Here is a 23583-nt window from a genome sequence, read left to right as displayed (position 1 = left end):
ACCACGATCCACCGGCCGCCACTGTAGGGTTGCACAGGATTCCAGTGTTCAAGTAAGTTATTAAGTTATAATATATATGTACAAAAATTGCGCTAAAATAATAAGAGCTTAGGTGCTTGAACTCCTTTCTATATGAAATTCTTCGTACGCCACTGGGTATTATAATCACTAATTTTCACATTTTTCGAGTTTTGTTGTATTTCTCTTTCCTTTCATTTGGTAGATAATAAATAAACTCCATGGTTATGGATAATCACATGAACATTTAAAACACAGTTCTGACCAAAACAAAATGAATTATTTAATAAGTATACGTTTTCTGTTACAGTTTCAAGGACCTGACATCCTCTTCATCAGACATTGAGAAAAGACAGATGACAGCAAATCTTATATTTTCGTCAGCCGTTAGTAAGCATATTCATTTGTAATGGTAACTAACGGCTGAGGAAGGTATAAGATTTGCTGTCATCTGTCTTTTCTCAATGTCTGATGAAGAGGACATTAGGTCCTTGAAACTGTAACAAAAAATGTATACTTATTAAATGATTCATTTTGTTCTGGTCAGAACTGTGTTTTAAATGTTATTGGTAGATAATATATATATCGTTCTTATATATAACGTTCTTAGAAAGCACCGCAAGGGAAAGGGGATATCAACTATCTTTATGCTTAATATTCCGTACTTATTTCTATTCAGGTAAATCAGAAAGTGAGACAAAAAAGAGATTGGTCATGAATAATGTATACAAAACCTTTGGATCTTTTACTGCCGTGGATGGAGTGACTTTTATTGCGGAGGCTGACGAATGTTTCGGTCTTCTAGGAGTAGATGGTGCAGGTAAAGCAACAACTCTACGAATAATAGCTGGAATTGAAACACCAACGTCAGGAAATGTTTATTATGGGGAAAAGAATTTACAGAATGATCCAAAGGTAAGGAAACATAATTAAAATTTAGTTAATCTTTTATTGTTGCCTTTATGTTTGTTTTTTGTTTTTGTTTTTGTTTAACGTCCGACGATTATTCGATGTTAAAAAAGACAGTAGTAACGAGATAAATGATAATAGCGAAACGAAGAAACTGGTAGGTAATGTGATAATCCTAAGAAAACCTTAAAGAGAAGGATCACGATGTTTGCTCATCTTGTGTCCCGAAACAAAGACCACTGGTCGCAGACTGAGATCGAACCAGGAACCCCAAAGGTAAGTGCTCTACCACTGAGTCATCGGAGGCCCAACCTGAAGTAAAGTTTTAGTTATAGTATTATAGATATAACAAGTTTGTACACTATCTACAATCACAATATTGTAAAACGAAGAATGTGTGTATTGCAGACACTAAATAAAAAGAGTCTTAATCAGATTAATGCAGAAAACGCTTTTAGTAGAACTAAGTTTGTAAAGACTTAGCCTATGGCATTCAGTATGTTGAGCTCAAATTATATTGTATCATTTATAAGCTAGTATGCTGGCTGAAAACATCAGCATTTCTAATGAATCAAGTACGTGGGGTACCCAAAAGAAACCGGAATAACAATGTGGTAGGCGGAGCTTGTGCGTTACGCATTTATGCTGCTAGGCGTGTATAGCGCAAATCATTCTCAACTCAGTGCCGCCTGTGTTGTCGACCTGGCTTGTTGTGTTCATGTGCAGTGAGCGTTTCTGCTAGCGCTGTTGTGTTCTTTTTTCTTTTTTCCTGAGGTCAAGTTTAAGTGACCAGGTCAGACCGTCAATCAAACCTTTGGTTTGGAAGTGTTAAGAAGATTGCGCAACAGTATTCGTCAGAAAAGACCCAATTTATGGCAGACAGGAGACTGGTTCTTCCACCACGACAATGCACCCGCGCTCTGTTCGCCATGGTTCCGCTGCACCACGCACCTTACTCGCCTGACCTAGCTCCGTGCGACTTTTTCTTGTTTCCACACATAAAAAGATGCATGAAAGGACACCGATTTGACAACACTGAAGAGGTCAAGAAAAGAACGAGGGAGGAGCTGTCAGCCATTTCACAAGATGACGACAAACAATGTTTCGAACAGTGGAAGCACCGATGGGACAAATGTATTAGTTGTAATGGAGTGTATTTCGAAGGGTATAAGGTTGTTTTTTTTAAAAGTTTGCAAATATAGGTTTTACACAATAATTCAAGTTTCTTTTCGGTACCCTCTCGTATGTAGAAACACATTTAGAATAATGTGGATTTACTTAAATGAATTAACGTTTCTTAGAAACTCAATATTGATAACGGGCAACTAAAAGATATATTACAAACAACAGAACGTTATCAGTTTATTTTTTAAAGGTTTCTAGACTAATTGTTAATAAGATTACTAAATAAAAGAAATAAATGAAGGAAGTGTTAAAGAAAGTAAAGAAATGAAAGAACGTGACTTTTATCGATTTAGGCACTTCCAAATTTTACCTTTCAAATACACGGGCGTCTCTGCTAGCACTACAACGTAGACATGTCCCCTCAAATATTTTGGGTTCGAAATTACACAGATCATGCTGAAAGTACTTCATAAAGAGGAAAACTATAAACAAATATTATGCATGTTGTTATGTAACACTGTAATTGCATTGTGTAGCTTTTGAAAGTTAGCGTTTCAAACGTAGTACGGGGAAAAGAAATTTGTCGTCTTCTAGACTCACAGCCACATTCTATTTTCATTGTTGTATACAAAAATGATATAGTACTGTTTTTACTTATTATAATTATATTTAAAACATATTACCTTGCATGAAAATGCCAATGGAACAAAATATACTACTGGTGTATAACATGTAGGATAGATAGAAATATATGGATAGTTACCACAACAAAACTGTGATTAAAATTAAGCTGATATTAAAGAATCGGAGAAAAATGAAGAGTAGAAAACTTGATACTTGCAAGCTGAAGAACGAAGAAATTCAAGAGAGTTTTGCTAAGAAGACAGTAGATGAGATAAAACAAGGAGCAACAAAATGTGAATGCTCCTAGTTTACGCCTAATATTATTGTACCCTCGAAACCAAATTTTACGCTTGGTGCTCAATAGTGAAGATAATCCAAATTCGTTAGTTCACCTTGTGTGTACCGTTCGTCGATTATGCTGCCTCCTGGTGGTATTAAATAAGACAGTGGTAGAAGAAAAAGAAGAAGAGAGAACGGACAAGCACGTAGAACAATCGAAATATTTGTGTATGGTTGGTGCGGAGAATGATATCGTAATTACGTAGAATTTGAATAGTAATCTCGTCACCAAAGTATAGTTCAATATTAACAGTGTAATAACGCTGGAATTATGCGTGATATTTTACGTGCTATTTACGAAATGGATGACAAATATTCTAGTGTGTTGTACTACCACGTAACTAATTAATATTAACGTAAAACTTGGACACACCCAGGCTTATGATCTAAATACAGGTGAGAACGAGATACCTTTTCTGGCGGACAAAAATCTACGGTGTAGAAGAAGAAGAAGATGGATGATTTACACTAAAAGGCAGTCCTCCGACAAAACTATTCAACAGCTTGTTGAATATTGAATCTAGTGCTTTATATTCCTATCGTGACACACCCACGATGCTGATGTCTTATTTTCTGGACACAAGAGGCGGTAAGAACTATTAATAACAGGAGATTGAATGTATTGCGATGAAGAGACGGACTTATACTACGATATTGAACATGATCACGTGTAAAACAGGCCTGAGACATTGAACATAATTGAACGTTCGTTCATTCATTCCGCGAGTTAATCATATTTTGGGGCGAAGTTAGTGCAAGTGTTTCTGTAAAGGATCAGGTATGTTTAACATTAATAATACATTGGCACAACAGTGCGTACGATTTTATATTCTATTTCCAGAAACATGGTAGTCGTATTGTAAGTGAATGACGTTTTTTGTAGCGAGTATTTGTGAGTAGATGATTTTCACCTGTTCCCAACGCTACATTTTAGGTCTGACAGATGTGGCCTCCCGACTCTGGACCGTAGACGGTAAGGTTGAGTGTGTTTATCGGGGTTATTAAGCGACTGCTGAGAGAGAAGCATTATACTTTCCAAATCCAGAGGTTATTCAGTGGAAGGCTGTGTTGCTTGGGGGTGAGAAACCGAGCAGGCTCTGTGGAGGTCGCTGAATGGTAGAATATTCCGGGATGCACTAAGCCGTGCTGTTATGAAATGGCTTTCACTTCACGGGACAGATCAATTAATAATAATTTATACTATTATTAAGTGATTTGTTGAGGTTATAGCATCTGCAAGAAGATTTAGGTGTATTATAATACTTGATAGGTTTCATTTATCATGATAGGGCTATACCCTATGCGCCAGATTGAAAGTATTAAAATCAAACTCTAGAATTAGGCAAAATGGATGTGCGCATTCAGACACTTTCAACTGACAAGTAAGGGACCATATGGTTGTCGCGCAAATCAGATGCAGACATACGCCATCTGATTGAGCATGAAAAGATATGGAGAACACAGAAATTTAAGGTGCTAAGGGCCATAGGGAGCGGAGTGAGGGAAGAGGAAACATTGAATGTCGGCAAAATTGAAGAAAGTCAGGAATGATGGGAAAAGTTAATTTCTTGCAAACAGGGAAAGAAAGTCAACCAAAAGAAAGAAACTAAACATAACAAGGGCATCAAGGACGAAGAAAGATCATAATCAGGGTTGCCATCCGGACCACAGTGTTGCCAGCGTTGCATAACATTGATATGGAAAATATAGCACAGTATAGCAATTCATGCACTAGGAAAAATATTAGTAACACAAAAGAGTATTGAAAACACTCTGTATACGTGCGTAAAAAGGTTTAACGATAGTCGTGAGTGGATAATGTACATGAGGGAGAACAAATATAGATATAAAAGTGAAGAGGGTACACATGATAACACAAAAACGAAAGTGTTTGGGAGCATCGTTCCATGATGATGATGATGATCGTTCATCACAGATACATTAGTGTTCCCCAGTATTAATGTGTGGCAACGTGAGAACTTTCTCCGCCATCAGTCATTTGTTCATTGCCAGTTTTCCTCTAGGCGATTAAAAAAGATGATACGCTTTGCGTTTTTCAAATGTGGCTACTCCAATGAACATCCTGGACAGTTTGAAACACCTTCCGCATTTTGCTTTGAAAAATGACTCACAGAGGAATGCTGCAGAGACACGTGTGATCAGCTGTGCTCACTGCGAGAAATGTTTGTGTGTTGACCACGCATTCATTCGTGATCTTCACGTCAACTGCAATTAAACTACAAATGGTGCGTACTGTTCTCTATTTTCCTCCATTTGTATTCACGCGGGTGTAATATTCACTCACGACTGCGTTAAAGCTTTTTACGCACGTGTACAGAGTCTTTTCAATTGTCTTTTGTGTTACTAATATTTTTCCTAATGCATGAATTGCTATACTGTGCTATATTTTCCATATCAATGCTATGCAACGCTGGCAACACTGTGGTCCGGATGGCAACCCTGATTATGATCTTTCTTCGTCCTTGATGCCCTTGTTATGTTTAGTTTCTTTCTTTTGGTTGACTTTCTTTCCCTGTTTGCAAGAAATTAACTTTTCCCGTCATTCCTGACTTTCTTCAATTTTGCCGACATTCAATGTTTCCTCTTCCCTCCCGCTCCCGATGGCCCTTAGCACCTTAAATTTCTGTGTTCTCCATATCTTTTCATGCTCAATCAGATGGCGTATGTCTGCATCTGATTTGCGCGACAACCATATGGTCCCTTACTTGTGAGCTAATACAAATGAGAAGTGATATAGACAGAGTTAGTCGTACTTGCGCATATAATTTTGAGAAATTATCAGCTTAGTTTCAAGAGAAATTAAACGTACAGGAAAAAGAAATTAATGAGGTTAAACTTATTGTGAGCAGCAACGAAGACTAAATCCGTTTAGCTAATACCAGAATGTGTCAATTGGAGGAGCAGGTTAGTGATATCGGTAAACGTAGTGCATTGTTTGGAAATAAAGTCAGAGATTTGAATTCCGATATGAATTTAGTTAATGACAAGGTCAAGCGTGTGCAGGATAAAGTGGAAGAGCATGAAACTAGAGTGATGAAATTAGATCGAAGCATTCGTGAGGTTTATGAAGTTAGTATCGCGACCCTTGATGTAGCCACCGTACTCAGACAATTATCGACGATATAAGAGGTGACGTAGAAACTGAGTTTGACGTTGTTAATCGAGAGGTTAAAAATTTACGTGAAAGCATGATCGAAAGTCACATTTGGTCTTCAACGTTTGTAGGTAATGTAAAACCTGAGATTGAAATTAAAAAGAAAAAGGTTGAAACCAGTGTACATAAAAATACCAATCCTTTTCTTGATTACGTTGTTAACCCTGTGTTAAGCGTTATTAATTCGTCAGATTCACACAGAGATAATAGTTCTGCTATTGTAAAAACGACGAAACGAAGGAAACGACAAGAAAAAGGAAGCTATTAAGTTACGGGATTTGGAATCTTTTGAGAAATGTTGTGGTCACGAGAACAAATTGACAGCTACTGCTTCTTTTTTGCGTAAATTTGAAGATCAGGCTTCGCTTATGTCAATTCCCAGTAATCAATTTTTAGATATCATTAAATTTCTGTTGACTGGTTCTGCACAAAATAGATATACGAACAATTTTGTTTTTCTCACTTCTTACGATCAATTTGTTAGGTTGTTAAGTTAGAGTTCGAGAACGAACAAGTGCGTGCCAATAAGCTAATGGTATTGCAGTACAAACCATATGACCTAAAGGTCGATGGAAGTGTATAACTTTATGTCGTATACGTGAAATAAAATTCAAGAAATCAATCCCGACATCAAAGAACCGTTGGCAATTAGTATGATTTTAAACTTGATTCCCCCATATTACAGACATCAATTAACAACGTTGCCTTCCTTGAATTTGTCTTCCGTGTTATCTGTTATACAAAGATTCGAAGCGATTCCCAAGTCTGATAACCATAACAGTAATAATAATAATCATAGGTTTTTCAAAGCTAATGAGGTTTCTGTCAATAAGAATGATAAACAGCAAAACAATCAGAACGGTAATAATCGTAATAATGGTGAATCTGCTCAAATGCACTCCAATGAAAATTGGAATGGTAAAGGAAATAGAAATAGAAAAAAAATCATTCTGTAGAAACGAAAGAAAAAAGTGGAATAATAACAACGGTAGTCCCGAAAGTCACGAAGAAAGTGTGTACCTGTGCACTTATGACTCTGCTGTAGACAACAATAATTTTAATGTAAGTCAAGGTGAATTTATGAATAATGGCAGTATCGTACCAAGAATGGAACTTTCAGGTTAGAATTCCGCCACAAAGTAATTATCGTAATGAAAACTTGTAACTTATAGTTACAGTGATTAGAGAGAAAAAAATCTTTTCATACCCCCCCCCCCACACTCTTTCCCTTTTTTTCGTTTTCTTAAGCATCAGCGCTTTGCCAAGAAAACAGAAATTTCAGTTAATAATTAAACGTAAAAGATTTGTAGCATCAAATTTTCTTTCTTTGGGATCATAATAGTACAGTTTATTATTTACAATATCCTTTATAATTATTAAGTTGAATTAATTACTAGCAAACGCTAGCAGTGATATTTTTTCTCTTCGTCACATCTGCCACAGGTGTATAGAAGAAATGTCATTGGTTAAATTTTAGCTTCCAGATTTCTAGAAGCTGGAGGAAGAGTTGTAGAAGCGTCTTTTCTTCGAATATCGTGGTTAGATTAAGACGTACAATTTGGCCATAGAAATTTTTCAGTTTTAAAGTTTTTGGTATTGAATTTTTCGTCAGATGAATAACTAAATCTCCAAACTGTAAGTAGAACAAATATGTTCGAATAGTCAAAATTCACAGATAAGCAGAAATAGTGTTTTGGGGTCGAAAGTTTCAGACTTCGTTGAGTGAACAAGTTGGTAGCCATATTTGGAGATTATTGAACATGATTAATTGTTGAACTATAAAATTCTGGTTTACTTTTACTCTCGCTCACGCTTGATTCATGTATAACTGAAAGCAAACATAATTATTATTTTTTTTATGTGACTCAAGTTCAAAATGGTAGGAAGTATTGTTTACGTGAAGTGTGAACACGTAGCCATGCGGAGCTAAAGAGGGTGTTGAGTGCCAAAAAAGGTGTAATGTAGGTGGCTAAGTTTTCATTTCCTCCTTAGGAACCTTCAGTTCCTAGATGAGTTTTGTGTTTTTTTCTTAACATCAGAACCTTATGGAATGAAATAGTAAGATCTTAACCTACACACTATCTCCCCATTTTCTCATTTTTTTTTCATTCAAAACAATTCAAAGATGGTTTCGTCATATATATATATATATATATTTTTTTTTACAATAGCAAGAATTTTAATCCCACCGTCCATCGGAGAATAATAAATATTTGGTTGATATTTTTATGTGTAGTATATAAGTTTTGTAGTGTATATTTATTATTGCTTTGGTTGGGATATACACTGGTGATTATAATGGACTTATATTTACTTTGTTTATATATGATTAGCCCATTGACATAGTCACATCTGTATTGAAATTTTAGTGTCGGGTTATTCTCGTGTTAGTAACCACTCTGAATTCGAATTTCCGTATATATATATATATAGTCTGGTTCGTACTTTGAGTTCCCATCCCATGCGTGTCTCTTAGCTGTGCGATGTTTCTTTGTCTCGTGGAGATGATGATAGACTGCATCATGGATTAATTTAGTGATGGCGAAGGGATGTCAACTACTGTAATTTAGTGAGGGAATCCAGGTGTTTGAAAATTTTGATAACGAGTCATTGTGTGTATACTGAAGATTCATTTTCGTTGGACAGAGTGGTATTCGAGAGTGCTTAACGTGTCATTAGAAATTTTACCGTGCTTGGATAATTTAGGATTCGTTCATAGTTGTAGATGTGGCGCTAGCAGCGTCGTATTCAAAGCTGATTGTTGATATACAGAGCAAATTAATAGATAGTAAATACAAGGATATTTAACATAAGTTATTGATAGAAATAGCAGAATATTTTACTTAATAGTGTGCGTATCGGGTAGTTTTCGCAGTAAATCTGTAATGCTTTGTTTATTGGAAGGTAAGCCTGAGATTTACAACTTTAGAAGTAGTACGGTAAAATGTGAGCAGCTGAAAGAAATGATAAATAATATTAGTTTAGATGAATGGAACGGGAGTTTTCGTGGAGTATTTATGTATATATATATGCAACTATTTGTATTGTAATAAAGATTGTCATATGTACACAATACCACGGGGTATTGTATACATACCATATATACAGGGTGACCGCGTGACTATGTTACAAAATTTAAGGGATGATTCCTGACACTGAAACAAGAAAAAAAGTTCAAATAAACTTTTGTCCAACGTACATAATTTCGGAGCTACAAGGTGCCGAAAGCGTGGGAAAATGACATTGAAAGATCTATAGCTCGACTATGGTGAATGATAGAGCTAATGCGGCATGGTCACGTCAAAGACACCGAAGCTGCTGTATTCAAAAATGCTTAGGTTGAGATCGTGCAATTCGTGCACAAGGGATTCCCCAAAGGAGCGTAGGGATTCCCGATAATCTGTCAAGAAAGATGGGTCGAAAAGGATACGGATGAATAGCTGTCCCAAATGCTAGCAATAATGCGTCTGTACTAAGTCGATATCTCGCACAAGCACAAAATGGCGAACAGTTTTATACGTGCCATGTGTGGTTGCATAACGCGCACTAAATAATAGTGGGAAAATATGAATGGAAAATGTGAATAAATTGGTACAAATGGTAAATACATTATAGTACATTGTCCTGTTCATTGCACGTATAGACGCGTTTAATAAAGGGAATAATCATGAAACGTACTAAAATGTTGTACAAACATCACACTAACATTGTTTCTCTCCATGTAGTTTTGTCATTGAAAGCAAGTAAAACTAAGTGGAAAAACCGGGGTATGGGTGCTTTCTTCCAGGCAGAAATCTTATTTTATTTGATGATACGAGCCGAGGATACTTTTTACGAGAGGGGATTTTCCGCCATCACATGTTAATTTGACCACTGCCAGAGAACAACAGTAAAATATCCGTTTCTTATCATTAGCCGTAATGTGCGTTACCCGAACATTGAAAAATAATAAGAAAAAACAATTTATCAGGACGTTTGTTTTAGTCGCTGCTTCCGATGTTTTGCAAGACTGGTTCCAAGATTTTGTCTAGAATGCTTAAAATGTCGTCATATTTTTATCGTTCAGAAGATATTTTGTTTTCACAGACGGCGTTATCACCTGAAGTACACCACAGTTTGCAGGTTCGATCACAAGCATTTGTTCTTCTGTCGTAGAAAACAATCAAAGGTAAGGAAAGTATAAGACAACCCTGCTAGAAGGCGTTGTGGAAGGTGGAAGGTCATTCTTCGTGTGGTTTGTTCTTGCGTACGAGTTCCTTAGTGCAGTTTGTGCTTTGCTTGTTCGAATGTGAAATTAAATGGAGTATTCGATAGCAGAACTCGCGGACATGATAGTTATATACGGTCAAGCAAATGGCAACAGTCGAGAAGCTGATAGATTATATCCACTGAAGTATCCACAAAGAAGATATCCAGCCCATACTATGTTTGCCAGACTTTTTCAACGCTTACGAGACACGGGGAATTTACAACCTCAATACTACGACCAAGGAAGACGAAGAACCACAAAGACTCCGGACTTTGAAGAACAAGTGCTTGATCGTTTCGCCCAAGACCCAACAGTAAGTACCCGAAAAGTAGCACGTGAAACGGGAGTAGCACAAGATACTGTTTGGAAAGTAGTACACGAGCAACAGTTACACCTCTATCATCCGCAGAGGGTTCAGGGCTTACGTCCAACTGACTTTCAACCTCGCGTTCGGTTTTGTGAGTGGTTTCTCCAACGCTCTGTAATTGATCCGCAGTTTGCTTCCTACGTGCTTTTCACAGACGAAGCTTGTTTTACGAAATACGGAATATTTAATAGTCACAATAGTCATGTACAGTATGGACAGACGAAAATTCTTATGGAATTGTGGAAAGGGGCCACCAAGACAGATTCGCCATAAATATGTGGGCGGGTATTATCAGTGATCAGAGTTGAGTTGAGTTGATTTTGAGTTTAACGTCCCGTTCAGCAGCGAGGCTATATGAGACGTGGACCTACTGATTAACGTGGAATCCGAACCACATGAGCTCCCGCCGGGAATCGAACCCGGGACTCCCACGCCAAAGGCGCGTACGCTAACCGCTTAGCCACGGAGGAACTCTATCAGTGATCAGATAACAGGTCCATATTTACTACCACCACGATTAACTGCATCAGTGTATACGAGATTCCTGCGAGACATACTTCCAGAGTTATTAGAGGATGTCCCTCTCGGTGTTCGTCAACGGATGTGGTTTCAACATGATGGCGCCCCAGCCCACTTTTCAGCTAGTGCTCGAGAGTATTTGAATCAAACGTTTCGAGACAGATGGATTGGAATAGGCGGTCCTTGTAATTGGCCTGCACGTTCCTCAGATTTGACTCCACTTGATTTTTTCTTGTGGGGTCATGTCAAAACACTTGTCTATGAAACGCCTATAGACAACGCAGAAGAACTATTAGCACGAATACTCGCTGCCTGTGATACTATAAGAACAGCTCCTGTGTTGTTACAGCGGATGCGTCAGAACTTACTGCGACGCTGTAACTCCTGTGTTGAAGTAGAGGGACGCCATGTCCATTGCCTACTGTAGGATAATTAGGAGATTTGTCTCGTTTACAGGTAATTGATGATGTTCTTGGCTGCATTCAATCCTGCTGTAAAATGTTGATTGAAGACATTATTCCCATTCTTGTGACTTTTGTTTTTAGGAAACAACCTCTTTTGCATTATGGTTGTTTCTCTCAGTTTTGTTTATTTGTTTTCAATGACAACAATACATGGAAGAAAGACTTTAATAGTGTTATCCTTTTACAACATTTTAGTACGTTTCATGACTATTACATTTTATTAAAAGCGTCTGTTCAATGATGGGACAGCGTAATATCATGTATTTACCATTTGTACCAAATTATTCACATTTTCCTTTCATATTTCCCACTCTTATTTAGTGCGCGTTATCCAACCACACATGACACTATAAAACTGTTCGCCATTTTGTGCTTGTGCTAGATATCGACTTAGTACAGACGCATTATTGCTAGCATTTGGGACAGCTATTCATCCGTATCCTTTTCGACCCATCTTTCTTGACAGATTATCCGGGAATCCCTACGCTCCTTTGGGGAATCCCTTGTGCACGAATTACACGATCTCAACCTAAGCATTTTTGAATACAGCAGCTTCGGTGCCTTTGACGTGACCATGCCGCATTAGCTCTATCATTCACCATAGTCGAGCTATAGAGCTTTCAATGTCATTTTCCCACGCTTTCGGCACCTTGTAGCTCCGAAATTATGTACGTTGGACAAAAGTTTATTTGAACTTTTTTTCTTGTTTCAGTGTCAGGAATCATCCCTTAAATTTTGTAACATAGTCACGCGGTCACCCTGTATATATGGTATGTATACAATACCCCGTGGTATTGTGTACATATGACAATCTTTATTACAATACAAATAGTTGCATATATATATATATATATATATATATATATATATATATATAAGCATAATATAGTATAGGATTATCGAATCTATGGGCTACTTTGTGAATTGGTTGGTGTTTCGTAGTATTGACTAGTACTTGAGAATATAGATATGTTGATTTGTGATTATGAATATTAAGAATATAATAGGAACCCAACATATAAATATATAAGCCCAATAATGAATATACATATGAGAGGCCACTAGATCAAGTGAGTGAGTGTGTGAATGCGATCGGAGTCTCCTAGACCTATCGTCGAATATTATAATTTCGGAAAAGCTAATTCATAAGATTGGGTTGAGTGGAATTTAGTCGCAATTCGGTGTGTAAGTGAAGGTGAATAGTGTAATAATATCGATGCGTATTGATATCTTGCGAAACTTCATAATACGTACGCATATTATTTAGTAATGTTATTATACCATATATTTACAATATTTCCAATAACGAGGAAGATTCGGTGAGGAAAATGTAATACAGGTTAACACATCCTATAGATTTTTTTTTATTATTTCGGTATTTTCCAGTTTTTGTTTCATTGTTTTTTTTATATATATACGAACTAAGTACTTTCTTTTTACTTTGTTTTCATGTGAGAGGAAGTTTTCATCTCCTTGTATACTTCATGGCATTTGTCATGGTTCCTTCGAGGCAGAGCGATGTCGTGATGTGGGAGACATGTGTGTGAGCTCACAGTAGGAAAGTTTAACATTATTTTCCATCACCGATGGACTTGTACTATAACTATCCGATTTAATTTCCAAGCTTTCCTCCGGACATGTAATTTATCTCTTATTGAAGCGTGCTGACATTCTGACTGCTTTGAGAATAACGCTAATCTAATGTCAAATGTCGGGATGAAGAATTGATAATGATGATGATTTAGAGAAAAAGAATATATTTACTTAGTTCATCTTTTGATTATATTATTTATTTACTTACATTTTTATTGAACGGGATTTTGTTTCTTTTTTTTTGGAAAATTTTCCTTTCTATTGTCTCCTTTGCTTTTAACCGACTTTTGATGGTAACAAAGATTGTTTGTTATATAGAATTTTTTGTAAATTCCAATTCTGAAGGTCGTCTAGCGGAGACGGAATAACTAAGGCGCAGGTACTAACAGGGAACTTTCTAACGGTGGTCCTGCTTCTTATCTCTACTTGGTCACAGACTTCTAGCGAGTTTCAGGATAGTATAATCGGTCTGTATTGTGAGGACCATATGTTTTTGGGGTTAATGTTATGTAAGATGTTTGATAATTTTTGCGGATATATTAATAGGGTTATGATATTTATTGTGTAAGAAAAATTTTTCTTCGGTCAGGCCCGAGAACTGTAACTTATCGTTACAGTGATTAGAGAGAAAAAAATCTTTCCATACCCCCCCCACTCTTTCCCTTTTTTTTTTTTTTCGTTTTCTTAAGCATCAGCGCTTTGCCAAGAAAACAGAAATTTCAGTTAATAATTAAACGTAAAAGATTTGTAGCATCAAATTTTCTTTCTTTGGGATCATAATAGTACAGTTTATTATTTACAATATCCTTTATAATTATTAAGTTGAATTAATTACTAGCAAATGTTAGCAGTGATATTTTTTCTCTTCGTCACATCTGCCACAGGTGGATAGAAGAAATGTCATTGGTTAAATTTTAGCTTCCAGATTTCTAGAAGCTGGGAGGAAGAGTTGTAGAAGCGTCTTTTCTTCGAATATCGTGGTTAGATTAAGACGCACAATTTGGCCATAGAAATTTTTCAGTTTTAAAGTTTTTGGTATTGAATTTTTCGTCAGATGAATAACTAAATCTCCAAACTGTAAGTAGAACAAATATGTTCGAATAGTCAAAATTCACAGATAAGCAGAAATAGTGTTTTGAGATCGGAAATTTCAGACTTCGTTGAGTGAACAAGTTGGTAGCCATATTTGGAGATTATTGAACATGATTAATTGTTGAACTATAAAATTCTGGTTTACTTTTACTCTCGCTCACGCTTGATTCATGTATAACTGAAAGCAAACATAATTATTTTTTTTATGTGACTCAAGTTCAAAATGGTAGGAAGTATTGTTTACGTGAAGTGTGAACACGTAGCCATGCGGAGCTAAAGAGGGTGTTGAGTGCCAAAAAAGGTGTAATGTAGGTGGCTAAGTTTTCATTTCCTCCTTAGGAACCTTCAGTTCCTAGGTGAGTTTTGTGTTGTTTTTTTTTAACATCAGAACCTTATGGAATGAAATAGTAAGACCTTAACCTACACACTCTCTCCCCATTTTCCCATTTTTTGTCATTTATTCAAAACAATTTAAAGATGGTTTCGTCATATTTTTTTTTTACAATAGCAAGAATTTTAATCCCACCATCCATTGGAGAATAATAAATATTTGGTTGATATTTTTGTGTGTAGTATGTAAGTTTTGTAGTGTATATTTATTATTGCTTTGGTTGGGATATACACTGGTCCATCATATAAGAAAAATATTAAGAGACAATGTACAATACAGAGGGGCCTAAGAAATGAGTCAAACACTAGGTTTCCCCCGCCCCCCATTTTGGGAGGAGGGGGTGAACGTGAAATTTTCAATGGGAACATAGGTCGAGTGATACCTCGTTCGAAAGAGCTTGAAAAATTGAACAATTTTTGTAGGGAACAATTTTTGATATGGGGCACCGTTTTCAAGATGGGCCCCAAAAATGGTCCTGTATCCGATAAAATTTCCAGTACTTATAAATAAGTGTTACAAGCCAATATCTCGCGAACTATACATCATATACGAAAAATATTAAGAGACAATGTACAATACAGAGGGGCCTAAGAAATGAGTCAAACACTGGGTTTCCCCCTCCCCCCAATTTGGGAGGGGGGGTGAACGTGAAATTTTCAAATGGGAACATAAGTCGAGTGATACCTCGTTCGAAAGAGCTTGAAAAATTGAACAATTCTTGTAGGAAACAATTTTTGATATGGGGCACCGTTTTCAAGATGGGCCCCAAAAATGGTCTTGTATCCGATAAAATTTCCAGTACTTATTTATAAGTGTTACAAGCCAATATTTCGCGAACTATACATCATGTACGAAAAATATTAAGAGACAATGTACAATACAGAGGGGCCTAAGAAATGAGTCAAACATTAGGTTTCCCCGCCCCCCATTTTGGGGGGAGGGGGGTGAACGTGAAATTTTCAAATGGGAACATATTGTAGGTCGAGTGATACCTCGTTCGAAAGAGCTTGAAAAATTGAACAATTTTTGTAGGAAACAATTTTTGAAAATGGGCACCGTTTTCAAGATAGACCCCAAAAATGGTCTTGTATCCGATAAAATTTCCAGTACTTATAAATAAGTGTTACAAGCCAATATTTTGCGAACTATACATCATGTACGAAAAATATTAAGAGACAATGTACAATACAGAGGGGCCTAAGAAATGAGTCAAACATTAGGTTTCTCCCGCCCCCCATTTTGGGGGGAGGGAGGTAAACGTGAAATTTTCAAATGAAAACATAGGTCGAGTGATACCTCGTTCGAAAGAGCTTGAAAAATTGAACATTTTTTGTAGGAAACAATTTTTGATATGGGGCACCGTTTTCAAGATGGGCCCCAAAAATGGTCCTGTATCCGATAAAATTTCCAGTACTTATAAATAAATGTTACAAGCCAATATCTCGCGAACTATACATCATATAAGAAAAATATTAAGAGACAATGTACAATACAGAGGGGCCTAAGAAATGAGTCAAACATTAGGTTTCCCCCGCCCCCATTTTGGGGGGAGGGAGGTAAACGTGAAATTTTCAAATGAGAACATAGGTCGAGTGATACCTCGTTCGAAAGAGCTTGAAAAATTGAACATTTTTTGTAGGAAACAATTTTTGATATGGGGCACCGTTTTCAAGATGGGCCCCAAAAATGGTCCGGTATCCGATAAAATTTCCAGTACTTATAAATCGGAAACGTATGAGTAGGAAACGATTAAACAAAAAATAAAAAACGGAAACATCATAGGCAATGTGGAATGATGTTGTCGTGGTGTCCGCAGGGCCCTAATAATGGGGCTCCGGGACCAATTTCAAAATTATTAATGGGAATATACCTGTAGGTTGAGTGATACCTTGTTTGATAGATCGTGGAAAGCCAAACAGCTTCGTACGAAATTTGTTTTCATTTTGGGCAAGCCTGTTTCAAAATGGCCGTCAAAAATGGTTTCACATTCAGATAGAAAGTGCAGTGTTCAATTTGAGTATTACACGCCAATATCAACGCAACGAACTACGCATCAAATAAGAAAAGTGTTAAGAGTCAATGTACAATACAGAAAGCCTGAAATTTGTGTTAAAGAAGTTCCCTCGTCCCGCTTTTGTATGGAGGGGTGTACATGGAATTTTCAAATCGCAACATAGGGCGAGTGATACCTCTTTGATAGATCGTGAAATACCAAACAGCTTACTACAAAAGTTGTTTTGATTTCAGACAAGCCTGTCACAACAGCATTACCACAACCTAATATCCTGTAAAGTAGTAGGATAACGTTTAGTAATTCTACGGGTATGTGCGATGTTAAAAATTGTAATTTCAATCACTGTAAAGCAAATAATTTCAACACTTACCATGTTACAAATGATGCTCGATATGTCCTCCATCCTGCTCCACACACCTCCGTAAGCGGCGGCATAGGGATGTTCGTACATCATGTAGCATCTCTGGAGTGATAGATGCACACACACCTTGGATACGCGCCTTCATATCATCAGTAGTTGTTGGTACGTTGGACATTACCCGATCCTTAACATAACCCCAGAGGAAAAAATCAAGTGGGGTTAGGTCAGGAGATCGTGGAGGCCAGTGAATAGGACCTCGACGCCCAATCCATTTATTCGCCATACGGTGGTCCAATAAGGCTCTGACCTGACGTGCGTTGTGTGCTGGAGCACCATCATGTTGATACCACATTCTTATACGTTCAGCGAAAGGAATATTATCTAACAACTCCGGGTATAGTACATCACTGATAAATGCGGCATAGGTATCACCAGTAAGACGTCCATCAAAAAAATATGGCCCAATGATATGGTTACCAAGGATGCCACACCATACATTAAGAGACCACCGATGCTGATGAGCAACTTCTCTCTGCCATAGTGGATTTTCCCTAGCCCAATAATGCATATTATGTCGATTTACGTGTCCTGTGTTTGTAAATGTAGCTTCATCGCTAAACAAGATGGTGGATATGAAGTTGCGCTGTCTGTTTTCCATACCTTCCAACCATAGACAAAATTGCAATCTGGCATGAAAATCATTGCCAGATAGTTCCTGATGTAAGATGATATGATACGGATGAAACATGTACTCGTGCAAAATACGCACTACAGATCTTTGGCTAACTCCACTGGCCTGAGCGAGATATCTCGTGGTAACATGTGGGTCTACGTGCACTGCTGCCAATATTCCTGTTGCACGTTCTTCATTGGTTGCAGAGCGGTAACGACCCCTACCTCGTCCCCGGACAAGACTACCATGTTGCCGTAAACGTCTCTCCAATCGCAGAAATGCCATGTGAGATGTTTGTTGGCGTTGGGGATAGCGCATTGCATACATTCGTGCCGCGCTACGATAGTTTCTTCTACATTCCCCCAACACCAGCAATAGTGTTGCCACGAGAAGAGACGAGACGAGACTTCAGGCTGTCTCGTCTCGTCTCGTGCAAAGCGTGTCTCGTCTCGTGTCTCGTCTCGAAAAAATGTGCTCGTCCCGTCTCGTGTTTCGTCTCGAGAGGCTCTGTCCCGTCTCGTCTCGTCTCGTCTCGTTTGTCTCGTTTTGTCTCGTCTTGTCTCGTAAAAATATAGCAGCATACCATAGGAACGAAAGTAAAATGTAGCAGGCTGCACCATGCTAATCAAGATACAACTAACAAGGGAAGAGAGGGAGATTATATATCGAAGTGCAAGATGGTTTATATACCAATCGAAAGCACTAATGACGCCTATTACAAAACTGTAATAAAAATTTTCCTAATGCATATACTATGCGAGTTATATGAATATACAGGGTGTCCAGAAAATCCATTTCCACCCCTTGAAATCGCAAACGATGAGACAGATGCCAAAACTGGAAAACACGTTCTTGATCACTATAAAAGTACAATGTATCAAAGCAAACATTGTTGTCCCAGGGCCACCCGCAGAGTCCCAGGCTGGATCCAACTCAAAAATTACAAAAGGTAAGGGGGTCAAGTAGTATATCGTTCGAAACTTCTTGGGAAATGAAAGAAGACGAACAAGTCCCAACTCTTTAAAATTACCCTGTGCAAAATGGCGGCCGGTCAAACTGTCAGCAAAAACGTCATTGTAGAGTCTATGGCCACCCTCCAAAGAAAGAAAAAAAAAACTGAAACGGTAAGACAGCTGTCAAAAAAGAAAAAGATTTGTGTCATCTTTTCAAAAGTACAATGATTGAAAGTAAAAATGTTTGTCCTAGGGTCCTCCACAAGGTTCCAGACGGGGTCCTACTCAAAATTTTCAAATGGCAAATATGGTCAAATAAAGCTGTTGAGAAATAAAAGAACACGGAACAAGTCTCGATCCTCTAAAATTACCCTGTGTAAAATGGCGGCCGATCAAAATGTACATCTTCATTTCGATTTTCTGAGCACGTTCACTTGCCATTTTGCAATCGGCACTTGTTTTCATTCTGAGACATTTGTACGTATTTACTCTTCCTGGTGCAAGGAATTCTTTCGTTTGAATCATTTTATAATTGATAAACCAGATAACGAGCATAAGTACCACTGTTGTGCAGTCATAAACATATATAAGTAGAGGTAAGAGTCTTTACTTCTGATGGCTCCAACCTCTACTTATTTATGTTTGTGGAAGTACATTATATGTTAACTAGTCAGTTCTATACTTAAAGATGTCAAATGTTGTCGTTTCTTTTCTTTATGTCTTAATTTGCTTTTATTTTATTATTTTTTTCTTTATTTAGATATTATTGGGCTCAAAGAGCAGAATCTCACAGTAGGGGCATTTCCTTTCTTTCCGTTGAGTACAAGAATTAAAGTGAAAATAAACTAAAACCCGGTTACAGAAAGAACAACTAAAATGCAAGATGTTTGCACAGTATTATCGTAGAGCGTCCATACTTGTTCTATCTGCTTTCATTTAATAACAGCTTTAAACGATGTGCTACTTGAACTCCCTTGCCATTTGAACAATTGAACATGACCCCCCTGGGACATTGTGGAGGACCCTGAGGCAAATATTTTTACTTCCAATCATTGTACTTTTGAAATGATGACACACATGTTTTCCTCTTTTGACATCTGCCTCGCCGTTTCAGGATTTTTTTGGGGGTGGCCATCGACTTTACAATTACGTTTTTGCTGACAGTTTGAGCGGCCGCCATTTTGCACAAGATAATTTTAGAGTATTGAGACTTGTTCCGTCTTCTTTCATTTCCCAAGAAGTTTCGAACGATATACTACTTGACCCCCTTACCTTTTGTAATTTTTGAGTTGGATCCCGCCCAGTACACTGCGGGTGGCCTTGTGACAAGAATTTTTGCTTTGATACGTTGTATTTTTAAAATGATCAAACACATGTTTTCCAGTTTTGGCATCTGTCTTATCGTTTGCGATTTCAAGGGGTGGTAACGGCTTATCTGGACACTCTATATATCCATATAACTCGCATAGTATATGCATTCGGAAAATTTTTATTACAGTTTTGTAATAGGCGTCATTAGTGCTTTCGATTGGTATATAAACCATCTTCCACTTCGATATATAATCTCCCTCTCTTCCCTTGTAAGTTACAAGTATTACCCAGAACACACAAGACAAGAAATGTCACGGTAGCTACACCGTGAAGCCTTCACCTCTGGTGTATGTGGTAGTCGGTTCGATCTCGGTTAGTGCCATGTGAGCTTTCTGGTGGACAAACATTGAATGTGTGTGGGGACCGCGGTGGCTCAGTGGTAGAGCGTTCACCTCTGGTGCTTCGGGTCTCGGGTTCGAGTGAACTTTGTGGTGGACAAACACCGTGTGCGTGGGTTTTCTCGGGGTTCTACCGTTTCCTCCCACTTTCTTCATTCCACCATTTAATTCATTACTCATCATCACTGTCTCCTTTAGCCTAACCGGCATAAGCGTGGGACGTAAAACTGAAAGATTTCATTTCATTTCATTTCATTTTTCGAATGTGTGTGTTTTCTCGAAGTTGTCTAGTATAATACCACTTTCTTCATTCCACTAATTTTCCCATTATCATCCATTCGGCCAAAGTTACCTAAAGGTCTTAAAAATAAATTCAAGTAAGCTCACAAGGCCAGGATAAATAGTTTACAAGATAATATATCTCTGCTGTTAGTTGACTGAGGCTTCTCGACCCTGGCTTCTTTTTATTGCATTCTAAAACATTGAAATTTGTTTCACCAGTTTCAATACACGAATATACAGTAAATTGCTCATAGGTACGTCGAAGATGAAGACACTAATGTTAAATAATGTTTACACGACAAGCAAAGTTCGATGTAAAGGTGTCATCATCCCCGACACTATCGTATACTATCAGCCCACTTGCTTTATAGTGTCTGTATATATATATATATATATATATATATATATATATATATATATATATATACAGAGAGAGAGAGAGAGAGAGAGATTGAAAGATATATAGATAAATAGAGAGATAGATATGTGTGTACACTTTGATTTCATATATTCCAGCCTTTAGGTTTCACAGTGTTAACCCATAACAATCCAAAAACTACTTTCCATTTTAGCATATTTAGATTTGTTGCAATTATTTTTTTTTAAAAAAAGCTCGGAACCAAATAATTTTATTGAGTAATGGAAAGTATTTGATTGAAATTTTATATGTTACTGCACACTAAGCTCTACTTAAAGTGCCATAGTAATGGGAGCTGAACGACACATCGGACGAAAGAATGCTTGGGGCCAGTCTTCACCTCTATGGTTCAAATCTGTTCCCATAACCGCGGGGTGTGTGCTACTATGTGGTGCTTGCCTCGTTTGTGTAACAAACTCATGACAGTACACCCAGATTAGCTAATGTCTTTAAAAAAAAAGTTGATTTTTGGGTGGCAATTTTGGATTAAAGTTCCTTATATTGTCGGGATCTATTCTCAATCATACAACGTACATCTTCATACCAAGCCTAGCGGTCTGCGGCGATACACCATCGGCTTGAAGACCCCGGGTTGAGTCCCAGAAGGGTCATGTGTATGGATTTTAACAACATTTGTTTTTTCGTACTGTGTCAGGGGGGGGGAATCGTACGGGATAAAAGGATTTCAGTCTGAAAAAAATGGAGAGAATATCCTCCCCAGGATACTTTCATGGGAGTAAGGAATTAGTAAAAATATAGAATATACATTTTATAGCAGGTTTAAAAATATGGTTTGGGTATCCTATTTCATTTCTGTTAATTATGTTCTTCAATGTTCGAATTTTGATCATTCTCATGATATTTTCTGCTTTCAACGGAGTTCCATGAATATTATACCAAATGTTCTTTACACTTATCAAGTTCGAGAGGTTTTATGCGCCTGTAAGAAACAATTTCTGAAGATAATTCAGGTCCTAATGAATATTATTCACTAGGAATGGGAAGTATTCCCCTCCTCTGAACATGCAAGCAGAGGGCAATTTCGCACTCTGGTCAGATCAAACATTTCCGCGTAACAAAACGAGGGTCCCCCTGTAAAACTTCTTTACCTAAAGTGTTATTATTAGTATCATAAATTTGCTGAAAGCAAACAATTTGAAGGGTTCGTCGATAATATCTTTGCTTCCTTTGTCGTCCGCCCGCCTTCCAAACCAAGAGGTGAATTTTACAACATGACTGCTGTATAATAAGCGAGCGATTGGTAAAATGGTAAAAATGTGTTTTTATGTGTGTGTGTGTGTGAGAGAGAGAGAGAGAGAGAGAGAGAGAGGAAGAGAGAGAGAGAGAAGACAAAATTTTAGTTGCAAGATGACATACTTCAATTGCCGTTTTCGGTTCATATAGCAAAAGAATACCGCCACCAGAGAATAAAGACAAGTGTAGACCTTACCCAGTTTTCAAATTGAATAGATGGTAGTGGTAGTTCGGTTTCTTGACCTTGTAAAAATCTTCCCTGTCTTTGATTTTGTTTGTCATCATTCCAGCCAGAAATAAAAAAAAAGAGAATTCCTCAGTTTACAGCAAGGGGAATTGGGGACCAGACATTAAGGATGATATTTCTGGAAGCTCATGTATCACGATTGTTTCATTCAATAGACAGAGGACACTTTTCTATGATGGCTTTTCAACATGTTTTCTCACAAAGGGGATTTTCCTTTTGCAATCTATATGACCACTGGCAATTTCAATCTTGGCCATTCCCGCCAGCGTTTTCATTTTCGAGACACGAGACAAGACGAGACATTTCACGAGACGTCCCGTCTCGTCTCGTGTCTCGCCTTGTTTTCGAGACGGGACAAGTAGTCTGTCTCGTCTCGTGTCTCGTCTAAGAGGGTTCTGTCCCGTCTCGTGTCTCGTCTCGTGGCAACACTAACCAGCAACATATCTACACAATGACCAAACACCGCCATTGCTCTATTCAAACGCTACCCAAACTAATAATATCAATACGATAGTGTTCGTTTACTTATACGGAAAACTTATCACCAAAGTTTATATCCCGTTCTTTCTACGTCTGCACACTTACACTTACATTTATTACGTTTCCATAGCGATTACATTAATAGTTGACGATCAAAAATAATCTAAAGATATTTCTTTGCAACTTTCTTTTCTTTGTATAAAACGGCTCAAATAATTCGCCTCTGATCTTTTTTTTTTTTATAAGATGGTACAGATTGTTAATGCAATATACAACGTTATCGTTGTACTATGTTCCGAAGGCCATCGGTTCCATTCCCCAGGCAAT

General features: G+C 37.5%; 1 protein-coding gene across 1 annotated transcript in view; it reads left to right on the top strand.

Moving 5' to 3' along the window:
- Positions 1 to 23583, top strand: part of LOC145662083 (phospholipid-transporting ATPase ABCA3-like) — a 314987-nt gene that overhangs the window by 23267 nt on the left and 268137 nt on the right. The window contains exon 2 of the mRNA XM_081727423.1: positions 698 to 933. Within this exon, the coding sequence (XP_081583549.1) occupies positions 698 to 933 (236 nt within the window). The remainder of the gene's footprint in view (positions 1 to 697; positions 934 to 23583) is intronic.

This window comes from Thermobia domestica, chromosome 10, assembly GCF_964235325.1.
Source record: "Thermobia domestica chromosome 10, izTheDome1.hap1.1, whole genome shotgun sequence".
NCBI lineage: Eukaryota > Metazoa > Arthropoda > Insecta > Zygentoma > Lepismatidae > Thermobia > Thermobia domestica.
This window is presented reverse-complemented; position numbering and strand designations above follow the sequence as displayed.